Source organism: Radiomyces spectabilis (genome assembly GCF_025331425.1).
Source record: "Radiomyces spectabilis strain NRRL 2753 chromosome Unknown BYT42scaffold_2, whole genome shotgun sequence".
Lineage (NCBI taxonomy): Eukaryota > Fungi > Mucoromycota > Mucoromycetes > Mucorales > Radiomycetaceae > Radiomyces > Radiomyces spectabilis.
This window is the reverse complement of record NW_026251927.1, coordinates 465,572-485,173: the sequence shown is the minus strand read 5'-3', so window position 1 is coordinate 485,173 and position 19,602 is coordinate 465,572. Positions and strand designations below refer to the sequence as shown.

The following is a 19,602-nucleotide window of genomic DNA, read 5'->3' as shown; positions in this document are numbered from 1 at the left end:
GTATGATCAGTGCAATTGCTTTATAGTTCTTTTTTTTTTTTCTCGAACTAGGGAGCAGTAAAGAAGGTCGGAGATCCAACTTTTATTTTTTCGGGGTTTTATTGCCGCAGCCCACACAAAAAAAATAGGGCCACCACATTTTTTTTTGTTTTTTGATGCACAAACATCGTGCGACTAATAAAAGTATCAGGTATACAACAAAAAAAAAGGCAGCGGCAGGTTTGACGCATCTTTCTATTCTTCCTAACAAGCACAGCCAGGATCATGTGTGTGTTCACCACTGGGTATATTAACGGTGTCCGGAAATTCACTGACAAAGAAGAGTCAGGTTCCTGCCATCGATGTACTTCTTCAGTCGCACTTACATATCCACTTCGCTTTCTTGAGCTAAAGCATTCTTTGCAATGGTCTGAAACGCTTGCTCCACATTAATCGCTTCTTTGGCCGACGTTTCAAAGTATCTGAGCAAAAAGAGAAATGGTTGCGCACGTTGACATTTACTTCTTCCTTAGCTGCAATCTCCCCCTCCCCAAAGATCACTTACGGCACATTGCCTTTCGATTGGCACCATGCCATGGCCCGTTTTTGGGAAATCTAAGCCAAGGCGCGTGAGTGTGAGCAGCCTCGTAGGATGAAGCATATGCAGTGCGGTTCCCGGTTTTTCTTTTACCATTCTCCGAGATTCTTCGACGTCAACCTTATTACCGAGCAAGACAAACGGAAACTGTTCAGGATCTCGGGGTGAGGCTTGCACCAAAAATTCATCACGCCATTGATCTGGTATCACATACACCTTTTCAATACGATGTCTCGTTTTTTCATTCATCCAAACATGGATACTTTACCTAGTGACTCAAAACTCTTACTATTGTTGACATCATAGGCCAGAACACAGCAGTCGGCCCCTCGATAGAAAGCCACACCTAAGGATTGAAATCTTTCCTGACCGGCTGTATCCCAAATCTAACCTAGAGTTTCAGGCACGGAGTTCTTCATTTATAGTCACCACACGATGACGTGCTTACCTGCATGGTAACAACCCGACCGTCCACCAGCACTTCTTTAGTTAGAAAGTCAGCACCGATGGTAGCCTTGTATTGGTTGGAAAACCGCTTGTTCACATACTGGTTCATCAGCGATGTTTTGCCAACACTGTCCGAGATGTCCACATGAGATGAATAACCGCACAAGTCGCCCAATCATGCTAATCCTTGATACTTTACCCGCTATCACCAAGAATGATGACCTATGTTTTCCGACAAGGTCGTTTAACCTTCTGGCATACACTTCTTGTTGTTAGAACTGACCTTCAAAAGTACTTTTTTTCGACCAGAAGACATCGACACTAGTGAATGAAAAAAGAACGGGAAAGAAAATAAAAAAATAAAGAAAAAAACACACACAAAACCAAGGTTTCCAGTCCAGGTGGTTTTCCCTTCTTCTGGCCATATTATTATAAGCTGATGTGCGTGATCATGTGCTGCTGTTTCATGCACAGAAGAAGGTACTTCAGCCAATCATCTTCTAGCTTTCCTGACAAGGTTCATCACCAATCGCCATCACCAAAAAGAGTCAAACCGAGTCGAAAGAAGTAGGAGGCAAAGTAAGAAAAACATTAACAGAACAAAAGTTATTACAGAAAAAAAAATGCAAGCAAAATAAAGGAAAACGAGAGGAAAAAAAAAGGAAAACTATAAATGTAAGGGAAATACAAATCTAACCGATAATTCTTTCAATGACTTCACTTGCAAGCTTGGCATTCTGAAGTACATTGATACTGCCTGCACCAAAGTTTGGATCGTTCAGTGCAGAGAACCCGACCTCTTCTAATAGCGCTTTCTGACTACGCTTGTTTTTCGCTTCCACGAAAACAGGATCCGAACATGCTGTGAGCAGAATGGATTTCACCGACTCAATGATTGGTTGCGTATGGCTGCTCATCACAATTTGATGCATTTTCGGAAGGATCGTATCATAACTACAATAGATACAATTTGGTTAATACCTCTGGAAGAAAAACCATACTCATATGGAAGTTATCAGGAGACTCGAGACTCCAGAAGGGGTTTTCATAATGGTATAGTACAAGAGATACTCGCTCACTGAATGGAAAGACACTTACACGACCGGGAATACTTCCGGCATGGAAACGGCCGCTTCGGCCAACAGTCCGTAAAGGAAGAGTCGTTCAGATTCGTTTTCAGCTGAGTTCAGCAAAGTGCTCAGCATGGAAATAAAGAGGAGCGCGGTGGTGTTATCGGGTATGTCCAGTTTATCAAAGATACCATAGTACGGCTTGCTCAACCCTTCCAAAGATGGTTCCAATTCCAGATCAGAAAGCCCAGCCATCCTAAGAACTTCTTTCAACGCTTCATTTTTGATTGCCAGAGGTAGTAGCCCAGCAAGGTAACCCAGCTTGTGTGATTCGATGTAGTTGTTCTCGTTCGAATTATGCTTGCATTCAATGTCAAGGAATGTCGTCAATCCCTGATAGATCATTCCTTTGGCGTTGTTATACTTTAAGCCTTTCATGAAAATACTCGCCATGGCAAACGAGAAATGCGTCTCGAAATTCACTCCGCACAGCTGATCCAGCTGTCCCGCTATATCCGCCATCGGTTCGCGTGCAGCCAGTAACACGTCCACGATCGTATCACCACCGAAATATTCGTTCGCATCAAGCGCCCGTAAAATACCAAGCAACAACTCGATTGCCATCGTAAATGTCGCACCATCGTTTATCTCCACCAGCGACACCGCTACCCAGAATAACGGTAACAGGTATCGCGAGTCCGCAGGCAAGCTTTCCACCATATTCTTCAGACACATCATGATGCTCAGCACGAGGCTGGAATTGGATTCGTTGAAAATCGCTACCGCGCCTCGTAAAGCGACCAATATCTGATACAGTAAATCGTCGTCCACTTCTTCTCGACCCAAGCAACCCAGCACCACAAATGCGCGTGGCTGGATAGCAGGATTGAATTGGAACGCTGTACTTGCCACTAGACTCATCCATCGCGCTCGCCATACGTTGGCCATATCAGCCGAAGGCGCCCCGTAGTTGATCACATCCAATAAAATATTCACAATCGTCTCGAGCGACAATAACTGCAACGGCTCCGCGGTGTCCGTCATCGTATCGGGTGTCAATGTAAACGCATTCGCGTGCGGCTTCAAGAGGCCGAATAAAAGTCGACATTTGGAATCGGACAATTCGCTCAAGGTTAGCTGCAGTTTCTTGACGTTGGCATCATTCAGAGGCATTGAGGTACACAAGGATTGGATCATATTCACGACGAGACCGTGCACGGAGGCCCGAATCAGAGTGGGACCCACACCGACCACCAACGTGACAATATGGAAAATTTCAGGCACATAGCTTTTCACCGGTCCGCGGTTGTTGAACGACAACATGAGAATAAATCGGATCAGCACGGCAATTTCTGTCCAAATCCAATGCTCCGTTAGTGTGCGTGTCGGTTTGAAGGACGTCTTTTGCAACACTTTGCGCAATCGTGTAATCACTTTGCCACGAACTGCGATATTCGACAGCGTCACAAAAGTATCGGCCATCGCTTCCGCTTGAGGCGATCCCACGCCATGCTCGTTCGAATACTGAACAAACGATTCTAGCACAAGATTCACAATATCATCCACCTTGCCCACGGTTTTCCACACTTTGGTCTGCACCAATTTGTACATCTAAATGAGATGACGTGAGTTGATTCGATGCCACTAAATGCTAAATTATAGTGCAAGCTTACGTCGGTGCGATTCACGGTCAGATCGATCAGTAGCCGTAGAATTTCCTTCGTTTTCGCCAGGTTGTTCTCGTCGGTCGTACCATGGCAAAAAAGAGCCAGATTCGACAGCCACGGCATCATGTAATCGAGACACAGGTAGCGAAGCGCTTCATTGGATTTGTTAAATCCCACAAAGCATTCACTCAGGAATTCTAGAGTCAAGGAAGGTTCAGCCACCGCAATCTTTTCGCTAATATTGACAATGAAGGCTGTGCTGTTGGCAGGTAAACACAGATCTATTTACATAATAAATCAGAAATCCGAAATCCCACATTTTCGGTGTTGATCAGCAAGTAAGGTAACGTACCTCGTGCATCCAAAAGTTGCTTGCCAACGTCAAAATTGAATGTCATGCTCAACGCGTACAGCAGGTTATATGCTGCTAGACGAAGATTCGGATCATCACTGCCGATATTAAGCAAGGCCATGTTGAGCAGTCTTCCAGGAACATCGTTGGGTCGAATGGTGCGCTCGGATATGCTGGTGGGCTTGGCCATATCATAACGGCGTTTGCTGTGACGTATCGTCTATCATTAATCGTTTAGTACAGGGACAGAGAAAATAAAAACCACGACTTGCACACACACACACACACACACACACACACACACACGCATGCATATACACACATATGCATATACGCTGCACAAACAGAAAACATACGCCCAGGCACAACACAACACAAGATAACATAACATAACGTCACAACACAGCGCGCACACACAGATACAAAAAAAGATGTCATGACTTACACTGACAATGGCATCGCGTTTGGGTGTAGAGAGCATAATCTGGGATTTGCCTTTGTTGTACTTGAAGCTAAATTCATGGGCATTATCGTTGCTGCGACCGGGATGCTGTCCGATGACCGTGATATCTTCAATCTCCGATATGTGATACACATCGTTGGTGACAGCACTGATGCCATACAAAAGCTCCTGCTTGCGCACCGACATGACCTGAACATACTCAGCGCCGACCTTGACGGTGACGGGAATAGTGATCTTATACTGCGAGATGCGGTTGACCGGGTAAAACACAGCACTTGGCTCGGTATCCAAGGCCACTAGAACAATGTAAGTACGCCACATAGCATTATAAAAATCGATTGGCAACTTACTGGTGGATTTCAATAATCGGATCTCAGAAGGATGGATATGTTCATGAAGTTCGGCCAATGTAACTGCAAAAGTGATGCGTTTACTGATCTTGTGAGTGACCGGCCGGGGTAACTTTTTGATGTATTTGCGAAGATACGAATTCGGGTTATAGATGTGAATCGTGGCTACATTGTCGTATATGTCAAAAGGAAGTAGCTGAAGAATTTGACTGATCCATTGATTGGGTATTTCGTTCATCGGTTCGAACATGGTCAAATCAATCAATACTTCAAATGATTTGTTTGTAGCTCGTTCCAATGTCTGGAGTGTCCAAAAAAAAAAATTAGGTGTCATCAGTTTAGCGTAAGAAAAAGAAAGGTAAGAGCATTGATTAAACCGATGATACTGTTTTTACCTGTAGCATAAAGTATACGAGTAACTCAAAGTCGATACTGTCGGCGATAACGTTGCGTGCGACAAAGTAAAAGATGGGACGACCGGCTTTCGAGACCCCGCCTTCATAAAAGATGTTTTTGGATGAAATCGATTCCGTGCTACGATGGCTGTTACGACGCATGAATTCGGCGTACAACTGGTTGGCTGCGGCAAATGTGTAACTTCGCAACGCACTGAACTCTTTCTTGGAGATATCTGGCGGTCGACCCAGCTGGGCAAGCAGGTTGGAGAATTTGTCAAACGTTCGTTTCCATGCCGTCAACGATTCTTGATCCGTGAACTGACGTAAACGGTGCGCCGATAAGTCTCTGGAAATACGCTCCATGTTGTCAGCAAGCACACGATGCAATGTGGAGTAGTCTTTCTCGTCCATGGGGCGCACATTGGGCCGCACTTCTTCTTCAATCTCCGGAGGCACGTCCGAGATTTCACGCAAGAATCGCGTCACTTTGTAGATGTTGCCGGTCAAGAAATCATTGAGGACAATCATGTACGTCTCCTTGGCACCGAACAACACGTTATTCGCCAGATTCTGGATCACCTTGGTCGCAATCAAATGCCCACGACGCATATCGCGTGACACTGACGCATTGGTTTTCACCAGACCTTCCGATTCAGGAGACACAATGGCAGGACAAAAAAAGCGCAAAAAGATAAACGCACCCACCGCCGTATATTTGGCCTCCGGGAATCGTTCGCGGACTGATGTCAAAATACAATGACACGCTTGTCGGAAGCATCTGTATCAGAGGAACAAGCGTATTTAGCATTTGCCAAGAACCATGGTTGCGCATTCCAACTTGTATACTTACGGAGGTGCTTTGCTTGCGGATGCACAAATAGCATTCAAGAACAATTCTGTAGCACTGACAACGTTTTGCTTGTTTCTTGCGACATCTTCTCCGGGACCGACTTTGCTAGAGTCCAATTCAAATGTCCTTTCTTCCGGCGGTTTCTCAGCCAGCTTATGAAACACAGGCTGAAGGACGGATTGAACGTATTCGGAACCGTTATTCTTGGCAAAGACCGACAATAATCGCGTAGCAATGGTAGTACGTCGAAACAATTCACTTTCACTGTCTGATAACCACCCTCATCGCATTAGTAACATACATACTATTGGCCTGCATTTTTAACTTCGTAACTTACCAGTACTTTGCACTTCTTTCTCAATGACAGCTTTGAGTAGTACCAGCGACTTGTCTCGCGATTCGAAGCATGCCAAAAGTGCATTGGCTACATCATCAATGTCAGAAGCCGGGCATACTTCGCATAACGACAATACAATGTTAATATCGAAATCAACTAGCATCTAAATGAAGAATATAAACCAAGCGGCAGAAAAAAAGTCAGTAGCTGAAGCTTATATCGCAGAATAATCCGTGCACCTACATCAACTAATTTCTCGTAACGATCGGTCATGACGGTTTCTGCAAGCGTTTCAAATTCGGTGCCTTGGTTTAGAATATTGGTCAAAACCTGCATAAATGCCGTGCGCATACGCGTGTCTTCGTGGTAACCCATCGAGAGCGAGTATTTTAGGCCGGCATCCACGTTGGCGCTGAGCAAGTTGGACATGGCGAGAATAGTGCAATCCTTCAGCGGGGCCAAATACGTCGACGTTTCTTTATTCTGTGAAGAGGCATGAGCTTTCTTACTGACAAAAAAACGGAGATTCTCAGCACTTTAACATACCTTATTCACCATGGTTAATTCCCCACTGCGCGTCGAATGAGTATCTGGTTCGGTCTATGCAGTCCCAATATCAGCCACGGTCAGGAATATCATCGAACCGTCCATTTATCCGAAAACTTACCTCGGAAATACGGCACCGATTCAGTAATTTGAGGAAAAAGGTGAAATACTTGTAAAAGATTCGACTTTTGACTTGAGCCGCATCGATTTCTTGGACAGGGTCGGATGGCTGCAGAGGCAATTGATGAAGGAGACCCACGATAGTTTTCAAACACGCCAGATCAAGATCACGATGCAACTTTTCGCTTTGATGTGAGTCATAAGCAGTCGTATACGCAGTTGAGGTATCGGATTTCTATTTGACTTTTGTTAGAGTTGGTGCCCTTCAATCCATGCCTGTTTATCTATTACCAAAGAAAAGTCACTTGTCCATTCCACAATAATCTCCAAGAGCTTATTGCGCAGTTTGAACTCTTGACGCAAGGTGACTCGGTCCTTTTTGGCGATCAGAACTTCACAAAGATGGCAAAACTTGATCTTGATTTTCAGCGCCACTTGGCCACTACCAAGCTTATTGAGATATTTGGCGTATTGATTTATCAGACCACCGAAATCCACGGTGACAAGGTTGTCTGTCGAGTCCTCCATGCGATCCAGCACAAGTTTCAGGACACTGATGGCTTGTTCGACAAAGAGTGTGTAACGTGAACTGCAGATCGCATCGCCATCTTGACCGAAGCACTTGCCAAGCACCATCTCCAGTTGACGGAATAGGATCGGGAAGAGTGCAGGCGACAGATCGGTACCAAGGATTTCCTTGACCCATTCACGCACAATGATATTATCACATAGTAGCAGATCCACCATTTCGGCGACGAATTTTTCTACCATGGTGGCCGATTCAGATGGCGCGGAAATGCGGCGATGTTGTGCTGGATCGGTATGTCGAGGGGACGTAGGAGACGTCGGGGGACCATCGGCCATAAGACAAATACCACCCAGAGCAGCTAGAAAACCGGCATAATTCTGCCATTCCGACGACTTGTCATCATCCAAGCTGTTGACGTCTCGATTGGAGATAAGATTTGGCTGCCGATTGCTACCGTAATTGGAACTGCCGAGATTGTTATTGTTGCGTAATTTATCATGCCACGTTTGGCCTCCTTTTCTATTGTCGACGATATCTTCTTTCTGATCTTCCAACGACCGCGACATGGCCGGCGTCATATACTTCCAGCGCTTCCATGCTTCTTCCCAAGCTGCCAAATTGCCCGGTGCATAATGCGTCATCATACGTAATAAACGACGGATCCGTTTTTGCTGCGATTTGCGGCCAGTAACAATACCGGTATTGGAACTGAGTTCGATGTAGACGGGAAGGTTTTCAATTATGGTTAAACCTTGTTGTTGAGGGTCTTCAATGCTGTCTGAAATTTGCACCGCAATGCAGACTTGGCCAAAGCAAGCAATAGCCGCGGAACATATCTCGGTGTCCGATGAGCAAAGAAGAATCAATAACGCCACTTCTAAAGCAATGGACGCTTGCAATCGCTCTTTTACATCGGCTCCTTGCATCGCAATATCCTAAAACAAGTTTAACACTTGGAGTTATACGAGTGTGTCCCATTATAAAGGTACGCGGATAAGGATAAAAACATACCTGATGAATACGCAAGAAGTCGTTCCTTGCCATGAGAAGCTTTTTCAGCAGATCCAATAATTTTTTTAAACCGTCATCGCGTTCACGATTATCGAGCATTTGCTTGGCCAACGTAAAGAGGACTTGGGACGAGATTTTCCAGAAAGCTTCCATAACTCTGTCTGGAGCGGCCCATTCCATGATGTAATGAGGGGCATGTAGCTTGTACAAGCATTCAGCGGCCGCATCACGGATATTCGCATTATTTTCACGGAGGCAGTTGGTGATGGCAACCATGACGGCCGCATTTTGTTCGAATCGATTTTCGTTCTCACCCTAAGCAACAGTTCTATTGTCAGATGCCAGAATCACCGTTATTATGTATGCGATACTCACAGCGATGGCCATTTTGGGATCGGTTTGATACAGTCGAAGCATATCCAAAACAAGTTCGATGCGATCATTGCTGGCATCGGGACGCTGGTCCTTTTTCGATTTTTTATCATTATTGGCGCCAATAATGGTTTTGCGGCTACTGCTGGTGGTGCTTAAAGAGCTGAGATCGGATCGAGCCGCTTCACGTCCGGTGTAAGTAAGAAACAGTTTGCGGAGCTGCCCGCAGACAGTATCATAGAGTTGACAGACCGAAGGATTCCAGGGCAACTTGTTTTCTTCCGAGGCGATGGCCAGACACGCTTTGACCATACTCAACTTGAATAGCATCGGCGCACGATCGCTCAAGCAGGTAGGAAACAAGCTGCGCAAGACATTGCGTGGATTCAATCGGAACATGGCCACCAAGCAATCGGCTAGCAAACAACGATGGTCTATGATAATGCCCAAACTTCCCATCAAGGTATCAGCAATCAACGGCTTGTCGATATCGAACAGTTTATCTTTGAGTTCGTTCTCTATATCAGGCACAATGTGACGCAGAGCCGACATGTCGCTTTTCGAAACGTAAGTAGCAGCTTTGCAGATATCCACATAACAAATCGCTGAGAGTTCGGCCATTCTTCCTCCTTTCAGTGATTTTCGAAGTGCGGTGAGGAACATGGTCTATTCAACAAAACACCAATCCATCAGTCACCACCATATTTCTTTTTTCTTTGAACGTGCCCATAATGTGATTGGGCAGCAGCAGTGTGAGTAACGTACCTTTTTGGTGCTAATGCCTTTACTTTCAGAGACGGCGGATTGAAGTAGCAGATCGGGACACAGAATAAGCAGAAGGATTTGTAATGGCCAGAGAATGGCTTTCTTTCGTGTGGTGTCGGCTAAGGAATTGCACATGTCAAAAAAGACTTCGGGTCCTCCATCCAATCGTTTCTGAGAATGACACAACTGCAAAAACTCGCTCGGGTACGTTTCAATCCATCCCCAAATCGCTTTACGCAAAATCACTGCAATCACCAGCTGCGCCGACTTTTTCAAATGCAAAAAGGTGGAACAAAGATCTAATATGATTTTTCAAAAATGTGAGTAACGCCAAGCAAAAAATCACACTTTGCCAAGCCGGTGCCGTGGTGTTACCTGAAAGTATCATGCTCAGTCGTTTGGCATTGAGAGCACAGCATTCGAGCAGGCGCATATCAGAGGTCTCTGGGTTTTCATCCATGGTCGAAGAAAGGTACAGAATACGGGTATGGATTTTGGCGAACGTAATCGGCCAATTGCTCGCACTGACATAAAAGACGACGCGACTTGCCGCTTTGTAAATGTCGACAATGATGTCGCTGGAAGAAGCGGCAACACTGGTGGAGGTATAGTATTCGGTGCGTGTGATACTGGTGACATGATTGGTAGAGGACCCATGTTCTCGCTCTTCCATGACGGACATTTGATGCATGAACCGAGCCATCAGCGATACGAGTATTTTGGCTAGATTATCGTCTAATGGGGGCGGATCTTCCAGATCGGTAGGCATATTGCTGTCAATGGAAAATTTACTCTGCTGCGACCCCGCGGAATGATTACTGCGAATCGATCCTTCTCGGTGAACCGACGCTGTCTTGTTGCTGGGTTCACTTTTTTCGCGGATGAACTGCCAGTGATGTTGCATACATGCCGACAGCATGCGTAACAAGAATAACTGCGATTGCAGCACATCGAAGGGTATGTATTCGTCGCTGGCAGCAAGTGATGAGGTCTATGTGAAAGAGAACAGAGATGAGTGCTTCCATTGCCCATCCTTTTGTCACGAGCAATCGTTTACTTTGGAAACGTTCTCCAGGAGCGTAGCCAGCGTGCCAGCAATCGTAGGGAGACGAAACTTTGACAGCTCGATTAAAGCAGCAACTACAGAAGCATCGAGTTTACTGTAAGATTGGAGAAAGAAAACACAGCACAATTGGTGACCGTGGGGAAGATCCAGATTTTACCTCTGATGATTCAGGCACACGAACAATGATGAGGAAATTTAGATGACAGAACAAAGATGTAAAATGGAAGCATTATCAGTGACATTCTCAGTGATGCAAATGAAAGAGAGAGTATGTCGCTTACGTTTGTTGTACCAAAGGATCGTTTTCGAGTGAATCAAGTTTCTTTCCACTGTTGCTCGGAAGCTACAACGTTATAAAGGGTCGATGAGTGGGAGTTGAATGCTTTAGTCTGATCCGTGGATCGATAATGGTACCCGAACAGAGATTCTATTGACGAGGCTCAGGATAAGTTTCGTATCCGAGCTCATGGCTTATGCATACGATGGAATGGGGCAAAAGAAACAAGAAAAAAAAAAGAAAGAAAGAATAGGTTGGCAATGGAAACTTAAGCGTGTATAAAACGATCGGGACGCGAAAAGGGCACGCTTGGCCCGGTGATGGTGAACACAAGGAAGAGGGAAAGAGAAAAGGAAACCTCTTTTCGAGAAAAAGCAAAAGAGGGGGAAAAAAATAGAGGTAAAATAACAAAAATGGTAAAAGAAGAGGACCAAGATGAACGGAAAGTTAATAGCCCGTGGCACCTCAATTTCGAGGAACGCAGACTATCCAGGGAAACGATAAGCCAAAGTTTTTCCCTGTATTTATTTGTTTGTTTTTCTTTTTACCATGATATTTTTTTTCTGTCCCTCAATGTTGCACTAGAAAGAATAGCATGTCAGTTTACAGAAAGACGACACAACAGGGAAGGTTGCAATGGTTGAATCAAGCATGGACCATTCGATAATTCGATCCAGCTAGAAAAGGGATAGTTCGCACCACCAATGCCATGGATATTACCAAGGATGCTTCCTCGCCTGTCTTTTCTGAACAACTTATTGTATCCTGACGATTGTCATTGGATGTTGATAGTGGGTGCACAAAAAAAATTCCATGTAACACATGCCATTGACACCAAGGTTATAAAAAGAAAGCCCGACCGCAGAGTAGATGTCAATTTTATATTTTACCCCATCCCAGCCTATTATTTTTTTATTCACCCTGTCGGGCGGAATATGAGTTCACGGAAATGGATAAGGAAATTGGGTAGGCTGCATACAGAAAAACATACACCCACCCAAAAACACACATTCTTCATGGATCGTCTAAATAGGAGCCATTCAGTAGATCCTAGCCACTTGTCTTGCCTTTTTCCAATCCCTTCTTTTTTACTGGTTGGAACGATTACCCACTTTACTGCATGCTTGCCAGGATGAAACATGCTACAGCATAGTAAGACCAAAAAAATAAAGACAATAACGCCTATAGTAATTTCGGTGAAATGTAATGAACTCTCATGCAATTATGAGGTTGCATTTGTTGATGAAAAACGATTGCATCCAGGAGTAACCGCCCAAAACCCAGGGGTTCGACTTGTTTGAAAAGAGGTTGCAGCCGCACGCATGGTCTTGCGATTCACGTATAAATAGACGACTTTTTTCCTTTTTATCAGTTCTTAAGGTTTTTTAACTTTCATTTTTCTTCTTTTTCTCCACTTTCAAGCAGGACTCTGGTTTTTGTTTTATCGTTTTCTATTAAAACAAAAAAGTTATACTTTTCCTGTTTACATGACGAGTCAACTAAGCAGCGTTTATCCCGCTGCCAATACCAATGGGTCAACAGTGTGTAATACGCCGGCTTGTGCCCAGACAGCAGCCGCCATCATGAAAGACGTCGATTTGACGTTGGATCCTTGCTCCGATTTTTATCAGTATACCTGTAACTATCTCTTTTTTATCTGTGCCTATTCTCTTTTTTTTTGTAGTTTTGATAAGCACCTTTTTTATTATACGAGACGCATGATGATCTTCTGACTGTGTTTTTGTGGAATTTCTCTATATAAAGGTGGCTCCTGGCTCAAGACGGCCACCATCCCTGAAGACGAGTCGAGTATGTGTTCAATACAGGATAACCTACAGATTGTCTTCTCTGTATCTAACCCATTTCCTTTCTTGGGGAATTCAGGCACCGGCACTTTTCGAGTGTTGCAGAATGACAACTATCAAATTCTGCAGCAGATATTTGAAGGCACTTACGATGATCTGCTGAAAAAGAGTAACGCTACCGAAGGATTCCACTTGGACGATCAAGGCGACCTCGATCGTGCCAACTTTGCGCTAGTCAGCGATTATTACCGGTCTTGTATGAACCTTGACATTATTGATTCGCTCGGCCCCACCCCAGTGTATGCCGAACTCAGCCAATTGTTGTCCAAGTTCATTCAGGAAAACCGTCGATTCATCACAGGGGAGGACCGCAACATTTTGACAGAGACCGCATTATTCGCTTACTTCAAAGGCGTCGAGACCTTGTTCTCTTTCAGTGTGGTCCCGGACGACAAAAAGCCAGACACCATTGTCATTACGCTGGCCCAACCCGACCTCATTCTACCGTCGAGGGAGTACTATGAGCAACCGGACGTCCTGGCCATTTTCCGAGAGGGCCTTGTGGATATTTTTATGCATATTGTTGGTGCCGGCAATGGCACGGACAGCGATCCGATACGAGCGCAGAAAGCTTCCCAGGAGAATCTGCATCTATATTCGCGCGACGAAATCACCGGTATGGTGAATCGCTTTGTCGACTTTGAAACGAAATTGGCCAACGCTACAGTAAAGCGGTAAAGGAGTTTTTTTTAGATCGCGTAGGATATGCACACTAATTGGATTGACGTTTTCTTGTCGTTAGCGAGGATATGCAGGATCCTATTGCGCTTTATAACGTAATGTCACTAGCTGACATCCAGCAAAAGTACGATTTCCTCGATTGGGAACGCTTTTTGCGGTTCTGGGTACCGGAATCGTCACCGCTTCCAAAAAATTTAATCGTCGCCACGCCGTCCTACTTTGATAAACTTAGTCAATGGTTCCGTCAAGATGTCTCCACCGAAAACATCCGCGAATTTATCTTAATTCGGCATGTGATGGCCAAAATCCACGCGCTTGACACCACTTCACGTCAGTTGCAACAGACAATGTCCAGTAAAATCGCAAGCGGTACATCTGTCATGCGCCCTCGTTCGCAAATCTGTACCCGCAACACCGCTTCCACCTTCGGACAGTTGGTCGGTCGATTCTACGTCATGGCTGATTTCGGTGGCGAGAAGGAACGCGAAGGATTGTTGGTATTCCTGGATAGGATCCATGACGCTTGGCTGAACCGGTTGCCGGAAATGGAGTGGTTGGACTCGGAAACGCGTGCAAAGGCGGTGGAAAAAGTGAACAAGATCAAGCACAAGGTTGGCTATAATATCAACTCGCCCGATTTACGCTCGCCCCAATCTTTGAGGGACTTCTATGGTTCCGTCAAGATCTCTCCCACGTCATTCTTTGAAAATCAGGAAAGTACCACCCTTTGGTCCCTGCGTCGTGGCTGGGGCAAATACGGAAAACCGACCGATCGGTTTGAGTGGTTTATGAGCCCTCAAGAAGTCAACGCCTATTACAGTCCCAATTACAATGAGGTAAGTATTAACCTATCACAAACAGTTTACAATGGACCGATCCAATGGTTTTCTTTTTTTTTTTTTTTTTTTGGCTTAGATCGTCGTTCCCGCAGGAATCTTGCATACCACCTTTTACGATTTCCACGCTCCTGACTACCTCAATTACGGTAGTATTGGCATGATCATTGGTCACGAGCTAACAGTAAGTGGGACAAAAACTAGGTCCCTTGCATGAGCCCGCAGGCCACTTATTCATCCACTGATTTTTTTTTAGCATGCATTCGATAACTCGGGCCGCATGTATGACGGGAATGGGGCGCTACAACAATGGTGGACCAATGCCACCTCAAAGGCATTCGAAGAAAAAACCAAATGCTTCATCGATCAGTATAATAATTTCACCATCAAGGGAGCGGATAATAAGGAATATCACGTCAACGGCAAGGTAAAACGTTTGCATTCCTAGGACCTTATCTTCATAGACAAAATTTGTTAACACTACGCGCATGTTTGCCAGATGACCCTGGGAGAAAATCTTGCTGACAATGGCGGCTTGTCGGCTGCGTTTATCGCATATCAGGAACTGACCAAAAGCTCAGACATGAGCAATGTACGCTTACCTGGTTTGGACCAACTGTCACCTGAAGCTCTCTTTTTCATTAATTTTGGACGAACATGGTGCAGCCTCGAACGACCCCAAATGGCCGTACAACAGGTAAGACACCCGAATATCCATCGGATCAATAAGCATTGATGAGTCCTATTGCCTTGTGTGCGGTTCTGATCATTGAATCATTTGTTGAAACAGATTTTCGTTGACGTGCATTCGCCAAACCGTGTACGTGTCAATGGCGTGATTCAGAATTCCGATGATTTTGCCAAGGTATTCCAATGCCCTGCAGGAACGCCAATGAACCCCTCCAACAAATGTCGTGTATGGTAAACAAAAAGCTTGAAAATAAAGAGTCAAAACAACGCACATCCCTTGCATTAGGTAAAAAAAAACCATAAAATATAGCGAAAGACTGGCTTCGATCCTGTCTCTCTTGTCTTCATTAGCCTTTTATGAGGTATTTTTGTAAAAAGTAGCCTATGATATGGAAATGAGGGTAATCGGAGGACTATTGGCTTTTTCTTTTTCTCTATTTGGGCAAATCAAGGAGTACCACGCCGCGCATCTTGGCTACGTTCTTCAAGATATGATTATCGGCGTCCGAGTCTTTTGCCATGCGTGAAAGTTCCCTGATAATTGTTGGTTCGTCCATATTCAGATATTCATACATCTCAACCAAATCAGACAGTGGCTCCACATCCAACGCTGACAGCACGTTCACCAGATACTCGATATCCGTCCGCAGTTGCCGACTGCCTTGTGCTGACAGGTTTTTGATTTCAAAGACGCTGGTCAAGAAAGATTTCATGACACCCCTTGCGACCGAGGTCGTCCATCGCTGAATAATTTGTTCGTTGGACATCGTATCATCGTCTTGCTCTTCTTTATCGTCTTCAGATTTTTCCGATCCCAATTCTTTTTCCTCGCGGTCTTCTTCGTTCATGAAAGGTACCGTTTCCAACCGATAGGCGAACGCTTTATCATCCGAATATACTTCAAACTGTTGCGGCAGCATCAGCAGCTGCTCGCCGATACGCGTGATGTATTCATTGGGTGACAAATTGAAGGTCGGCATATCCACATCCAGCGTTGCGTCTCTGTTGCGACCTTGATACTTGTCTTCGGTTTCGGCGGTCCAAGCGTCCTGAATGGTGCGAATGTCCGCCAAATGACGCGTCATAGGCGTATGGATGGCTTCATGCACCAACAACTGACACTGTTCCGCGAATCGCCAAATACTCCACTGCGCGTTACTCAAAGCTTTGGCCACCGCATTCTCTTGTCCTTCCTCTGTCACCGAAGACACTTGATTCATTAAAGACTGAAGTTCATGGGTATTGAGAATCGAAGTTCGTAACAGCCCCAGGGATGCATGAGGGTATTTGTCGTGATGTTCAGCCATCATGATATCACGGAGTCCACTGCTTCGTTTCCGTTCATGAAGCGCCGGTCGACTCACAGTCATATCGTTGCCAAGGAAACTCTTGCGTCGGTGTTCACGTGGGCTGGCGATCGAAGGTGTCATGGGTCCTGCATCTCCTTCCGTGACCGTAACACGCACGCTTTCCAGTGACCGGCAAACCGTCTCTACCAAAGCTTTGAGTTGGACTTCCATTTCTTGGCAGATACCAAGCGATCGTAAACCGATTTGGAAGATGGACCAGTCGCTTTGAATAAGGTCCGCGTCAAAATCGAGATCCTCTGTGACATCCGACGAAGTGGATCGTCGTGGTGGGGCAGTGTCGTCTTCAGTTTCTGGTCGCTTCTCGGAGGTGGTCATTTTCTTGTTGATTTCAGCAACAAAGCGAGAAAGTTGACTGTTGGTTTCGCACACATATTCATTTGCCACTTTAAGCCACTCTACACTTCCGTATCCGTGAGTCAGTGTCAGGCATCGGTCTAGCGATTTTTTGAGTAACCGGAACACTTGGTCAATCGTTGTGTTGGATACCGTTTGAATGGTTTCCATGGCATTGGACAGATGATTGATTTTGACGTTCTTGAAGAGCGCGGTCAGTTGTTTGGTTAAATGGCCAAGCTCAAGCGTAGCATATTGTGTTTGGAGTGGCAGAAACGGTTCGTAAAGGCTGTAAGACCATGCATTAACGTCTGTGTGGCGAAGCGTTAAAGGGATTAGGGAGATAGAATTGGAATGAGACCGTCGGCGTGCGTGTGTCTTGAGATGGGCGTCCAAAGTGGATCGGTCGTCGGTAGAAGCGGTATTCACAGGAAGCTTTGAAAAGAGACGCTCGAGCGAAAGACCAAAGGATTCGGTAACGTGAAAAGTCGATACCAGTAAAGGCAATGCTTCCGCTTCTTGTTGTTGTTGAATGGTATTGAGCTTGTCGTCGAGTGGTGGATTCAACGATTGCATCATATTTTGCACGAGGGTTTGAGCCATGATCCTAGCGTCGGCAAAGATGTAGGAGCACCACGTATACTCTTCTGATACCAATGAATACATGGATTTATAGAAGCCGTCGAGTGCTTCGTGCAAAGGCGAGGATGCCTCTGCCGCTGATACAGCACTCCACAGGGGGTGAACGGCGGGTGTGCGTACTTCAAAGTACAAATCGACAAACTCTTCGGCGCGACCAATCTTGCTAAATACCTTGTAAAACTTTTGACATTCAGTAGCGTCATGGTCTTCGAGAGCCTGAATAACCTTGGATCGAATCGCGGTTTCCAAGTTTTCTTGTAACCTGTTCAGCAACTGGGATCGAGGTTCGTATTCGGGCGTGTGCTGGAATACATCCAAGCTCTGTTGCGCGCTTTGCAATCGAACCGCGGCGGCTTCCCAGTCTTCCTTTGCAAGGATAGCGTTTGTTTCCTCTTCCAGGTTGCTCCAATTCTCGGCTTCGCGTAAGGACGATCGACAACTCTCCATGCGCGTCTTTACTAGATGGAGCTGTCGAAGTTTCTCGAGCGCTTCGGCCGTGTCACCTTCCATGCCGCCGACATTCTGTCTGACTTGGTCGATATCGTCCTTGATACGCCGCGCATCCTCGGCAATGAGTTTGAGATCGTACAACATGCGAGGCATGGTCTTTATAACGTTGTCGGTGATGGCGCCGACTTTTTGCGATGTCTGATCACTGACCAGTTGAAGTTGGGTGACCAGCACAGTGGTGTCCTTCTCTGCTGTGGATTCACACTTATTCAGAGTTTGATTAATCCATGCCTTTACATTAAAGTTTTCATCGGCAAAGCATTGCGTGTCGATAAATGGCGTCGTCATCTTCCTAAAATGACCATGGCAGCGAAGCACCAACTCACTACCGGACCTGCATTTTATAGGTTTTTTTCCCTAATTTTTGGCGTGGTTTTTTACCAGAAAACTCAAGGCCAATCAGTGATTAGTGAATTTTCAAAACGCTTGTACTAATTTGGATTGGCAGACAAAGCAAAGGTGGGTTTGAATATTAATGTAGAGTTATTCGGCTGTAAAAAGTGAGTATCGATACAAGTGCACCGTATTCCATGCAAACAACCTCTGTAGGGCTCCTTCAGCCGCCATTGTCGAAAGCCAAAACAGTAGTTCTTCACGAGTTATCAAAATTGGCAACGTTCCACTTGCCAGCCTTCCCGAATTTAGAGTCGAGTATTTTAACCACTTGTTTCCAATGTCATATGTTTTATCTTTCAGTTTTTTACCCCTTGACCTGCTTCAACTTATTTTCATTCAGTTTGTGCTTTTGAGATTCTAGTTTTTGCTTGTCATACCTGCGGCCGCTTTGACGAAAATGGTGATCACAGTTTTGTATGGAATTACATTGATGCGACATTTTTTTAAAGATGGAGTGCTCATTTGCCATCAATACACAGCCAAAGTTACTTTACTTAGACGCTTTCAATAAACCAGAAAAAACCATGATCAAGACCCCTCAAACAAAGAACGTACCCTATGCAATGCACAGCATATCAAAGAAAAAAGAAAGGCCAAGCGGCCTTCGGATACTGCAATCATTATTGAAGTGTCGTGGCTGAAGCGGATAACGTCCGAAAATGGTAATCAGCTTAGCATCTTGCTAAGTACAACCATCCTTTTATCAAAGTTTTAGCCGCTCAGCCATTATCCTCTTTAAGAACATAGACCGAATAAGCACATATAAATATCTCCTTATAATTGACAAAAATAAAGCGTTATCTTTCCTATCCCTAATCCTCTTGTTTCCCACTCTGGTGATCTTGCCGGTATATCAGATCCGAGTGAAGTACGACAGAAGCTTTTATAATTCAAAAACTCCTTCATCTTGCAACAACCAAAACTAAACAAAAAAGGTTACAAAAGAGGAAACTGGGTTTTGACGCCCTTGCTTGTGCTTCTCATGGTTCGAACCATGGAAGCACGATCCAGATTTAAGAGTTGTTCAATTAAGCTATTTCCTCTGATAGTATTTATTTGCAAACTCACAAACTCGTTCGCAG

General features: G+C 45.1%; 4 protein-coding genes across 4 annotated transcripts; 1 reads left to right on the top strand and 3 right to left on the bottom strand.

Moving 5' to 3' along the window:
• Nucleotides 1-62: 62 nt before the first annotated feature.
• On the bottom strand, nt 63-1,420 carry BYT42DRAFT_555054 (vacuolar biogenesis protein). Its single transcript, XM_051566631.1, has 8 exons — nt 1,308-1,420; nt 1,224-1,246; nt 1,026-1,152; nt 846-963; nt 671-777; nt 545-594; nt 366-461; nt 63-310 (listed from the first exon to the last, which is right to left on the bottom strand). Exons 1-8 carry the CDS (start codon nt 1,338-1,340, stop codon nt 244-246), a joined length of 621 nt encoding a protein of 206 aa, XP_051426912.1. The 5' UTR covers nt 1,341-1,420; the 3' UTR covers nt 63-243.
• Nucleotides 1,421-11,673, bottom strand: BYT42DRAFT_508674 (uncharacterized protein). The gene is made up of 20 exons (XM_051565123.1): nt 11,335-11,673; nt 11,202-11,263; nt 10,912-10,996; nt 10,230-10,845; nt 9,855-10,153; nt 9,093-9,755; nt 8,718-9,032; nt 7,469-8,641; nt 7,179-7,412; nt 7,058-7,111; nt 6,755-6,994; nt 6,512-6,674; nt 6,175-6,442; nt 5,322-6,102; nt 4,927-5,227; nt 4,559-4,872; nt 4,114-4,333; nt 3,768-4,042; nt 2,123-3,705; nt 1,421-1,978 (listed from the first exon to the last, which is right to left on the bottom strand). The coding sequence occupies exons 1-20, from the start codon at nt 11,386-11,388 to the stop codon at nt 1,717-1,719; spliced, it is 7,962 nt and encodes a 2,653-aa protein (XP_051426911.1). The 5' UTR covers nt 11,389-11,673; the 3' UTR covers nt 1,421-1,716.
• Nucleotides 11,674-12,586: 913 nt separating this feature from the next.
• BYT42DRAFT_508673 (uncharacterized protein) lies at nt 12,587-15,589 on the top strand. The gene is made up of 8 exons (XM_051565122.1): nt 12,587-12,835; nt 12,962-13,006; nt 13,082-13,736; nt 13,805-14,579; nt 14,659-14,763; nt 14,836-15,006; nt 15,079-15,276; nt 15,370-15,589. The coding sequence occupies exons 1-8, from the start codon at nt 12,685-12,687 to the stop codon at nt 15,502-15,504; spliced, it is 2,235 nt and encodes a 744-aa protein (XP_051426910.1). The 5' UTR covers nt 12,587-12,684; the 3' UTR covers nt 15,505-15,589.
• Nucleotides 15,590-15,703: 114 nt separating this feature from the next.
• BYT42DRAFT_490386 (oligomeric Golgi complex subunit 7) lies at nt 15,704-18,412 on the bottom strand (the record flags this gene model as incomplete). Its single annotated transcript, XM_051563999.1, has 2 exons — nt 15,704-16,595; nt 16,749-18,412. 2 exons carry the CDS (start codon nt 18,410-18,412, stop codon nt 15,704-15,706), a joined length of 2,556 nt encoding a protein of 851 aa, XP_051426909.1.
• Between the last annotated feature and the right edge of the window lie 1,190 nt (nt 18,413-19,602).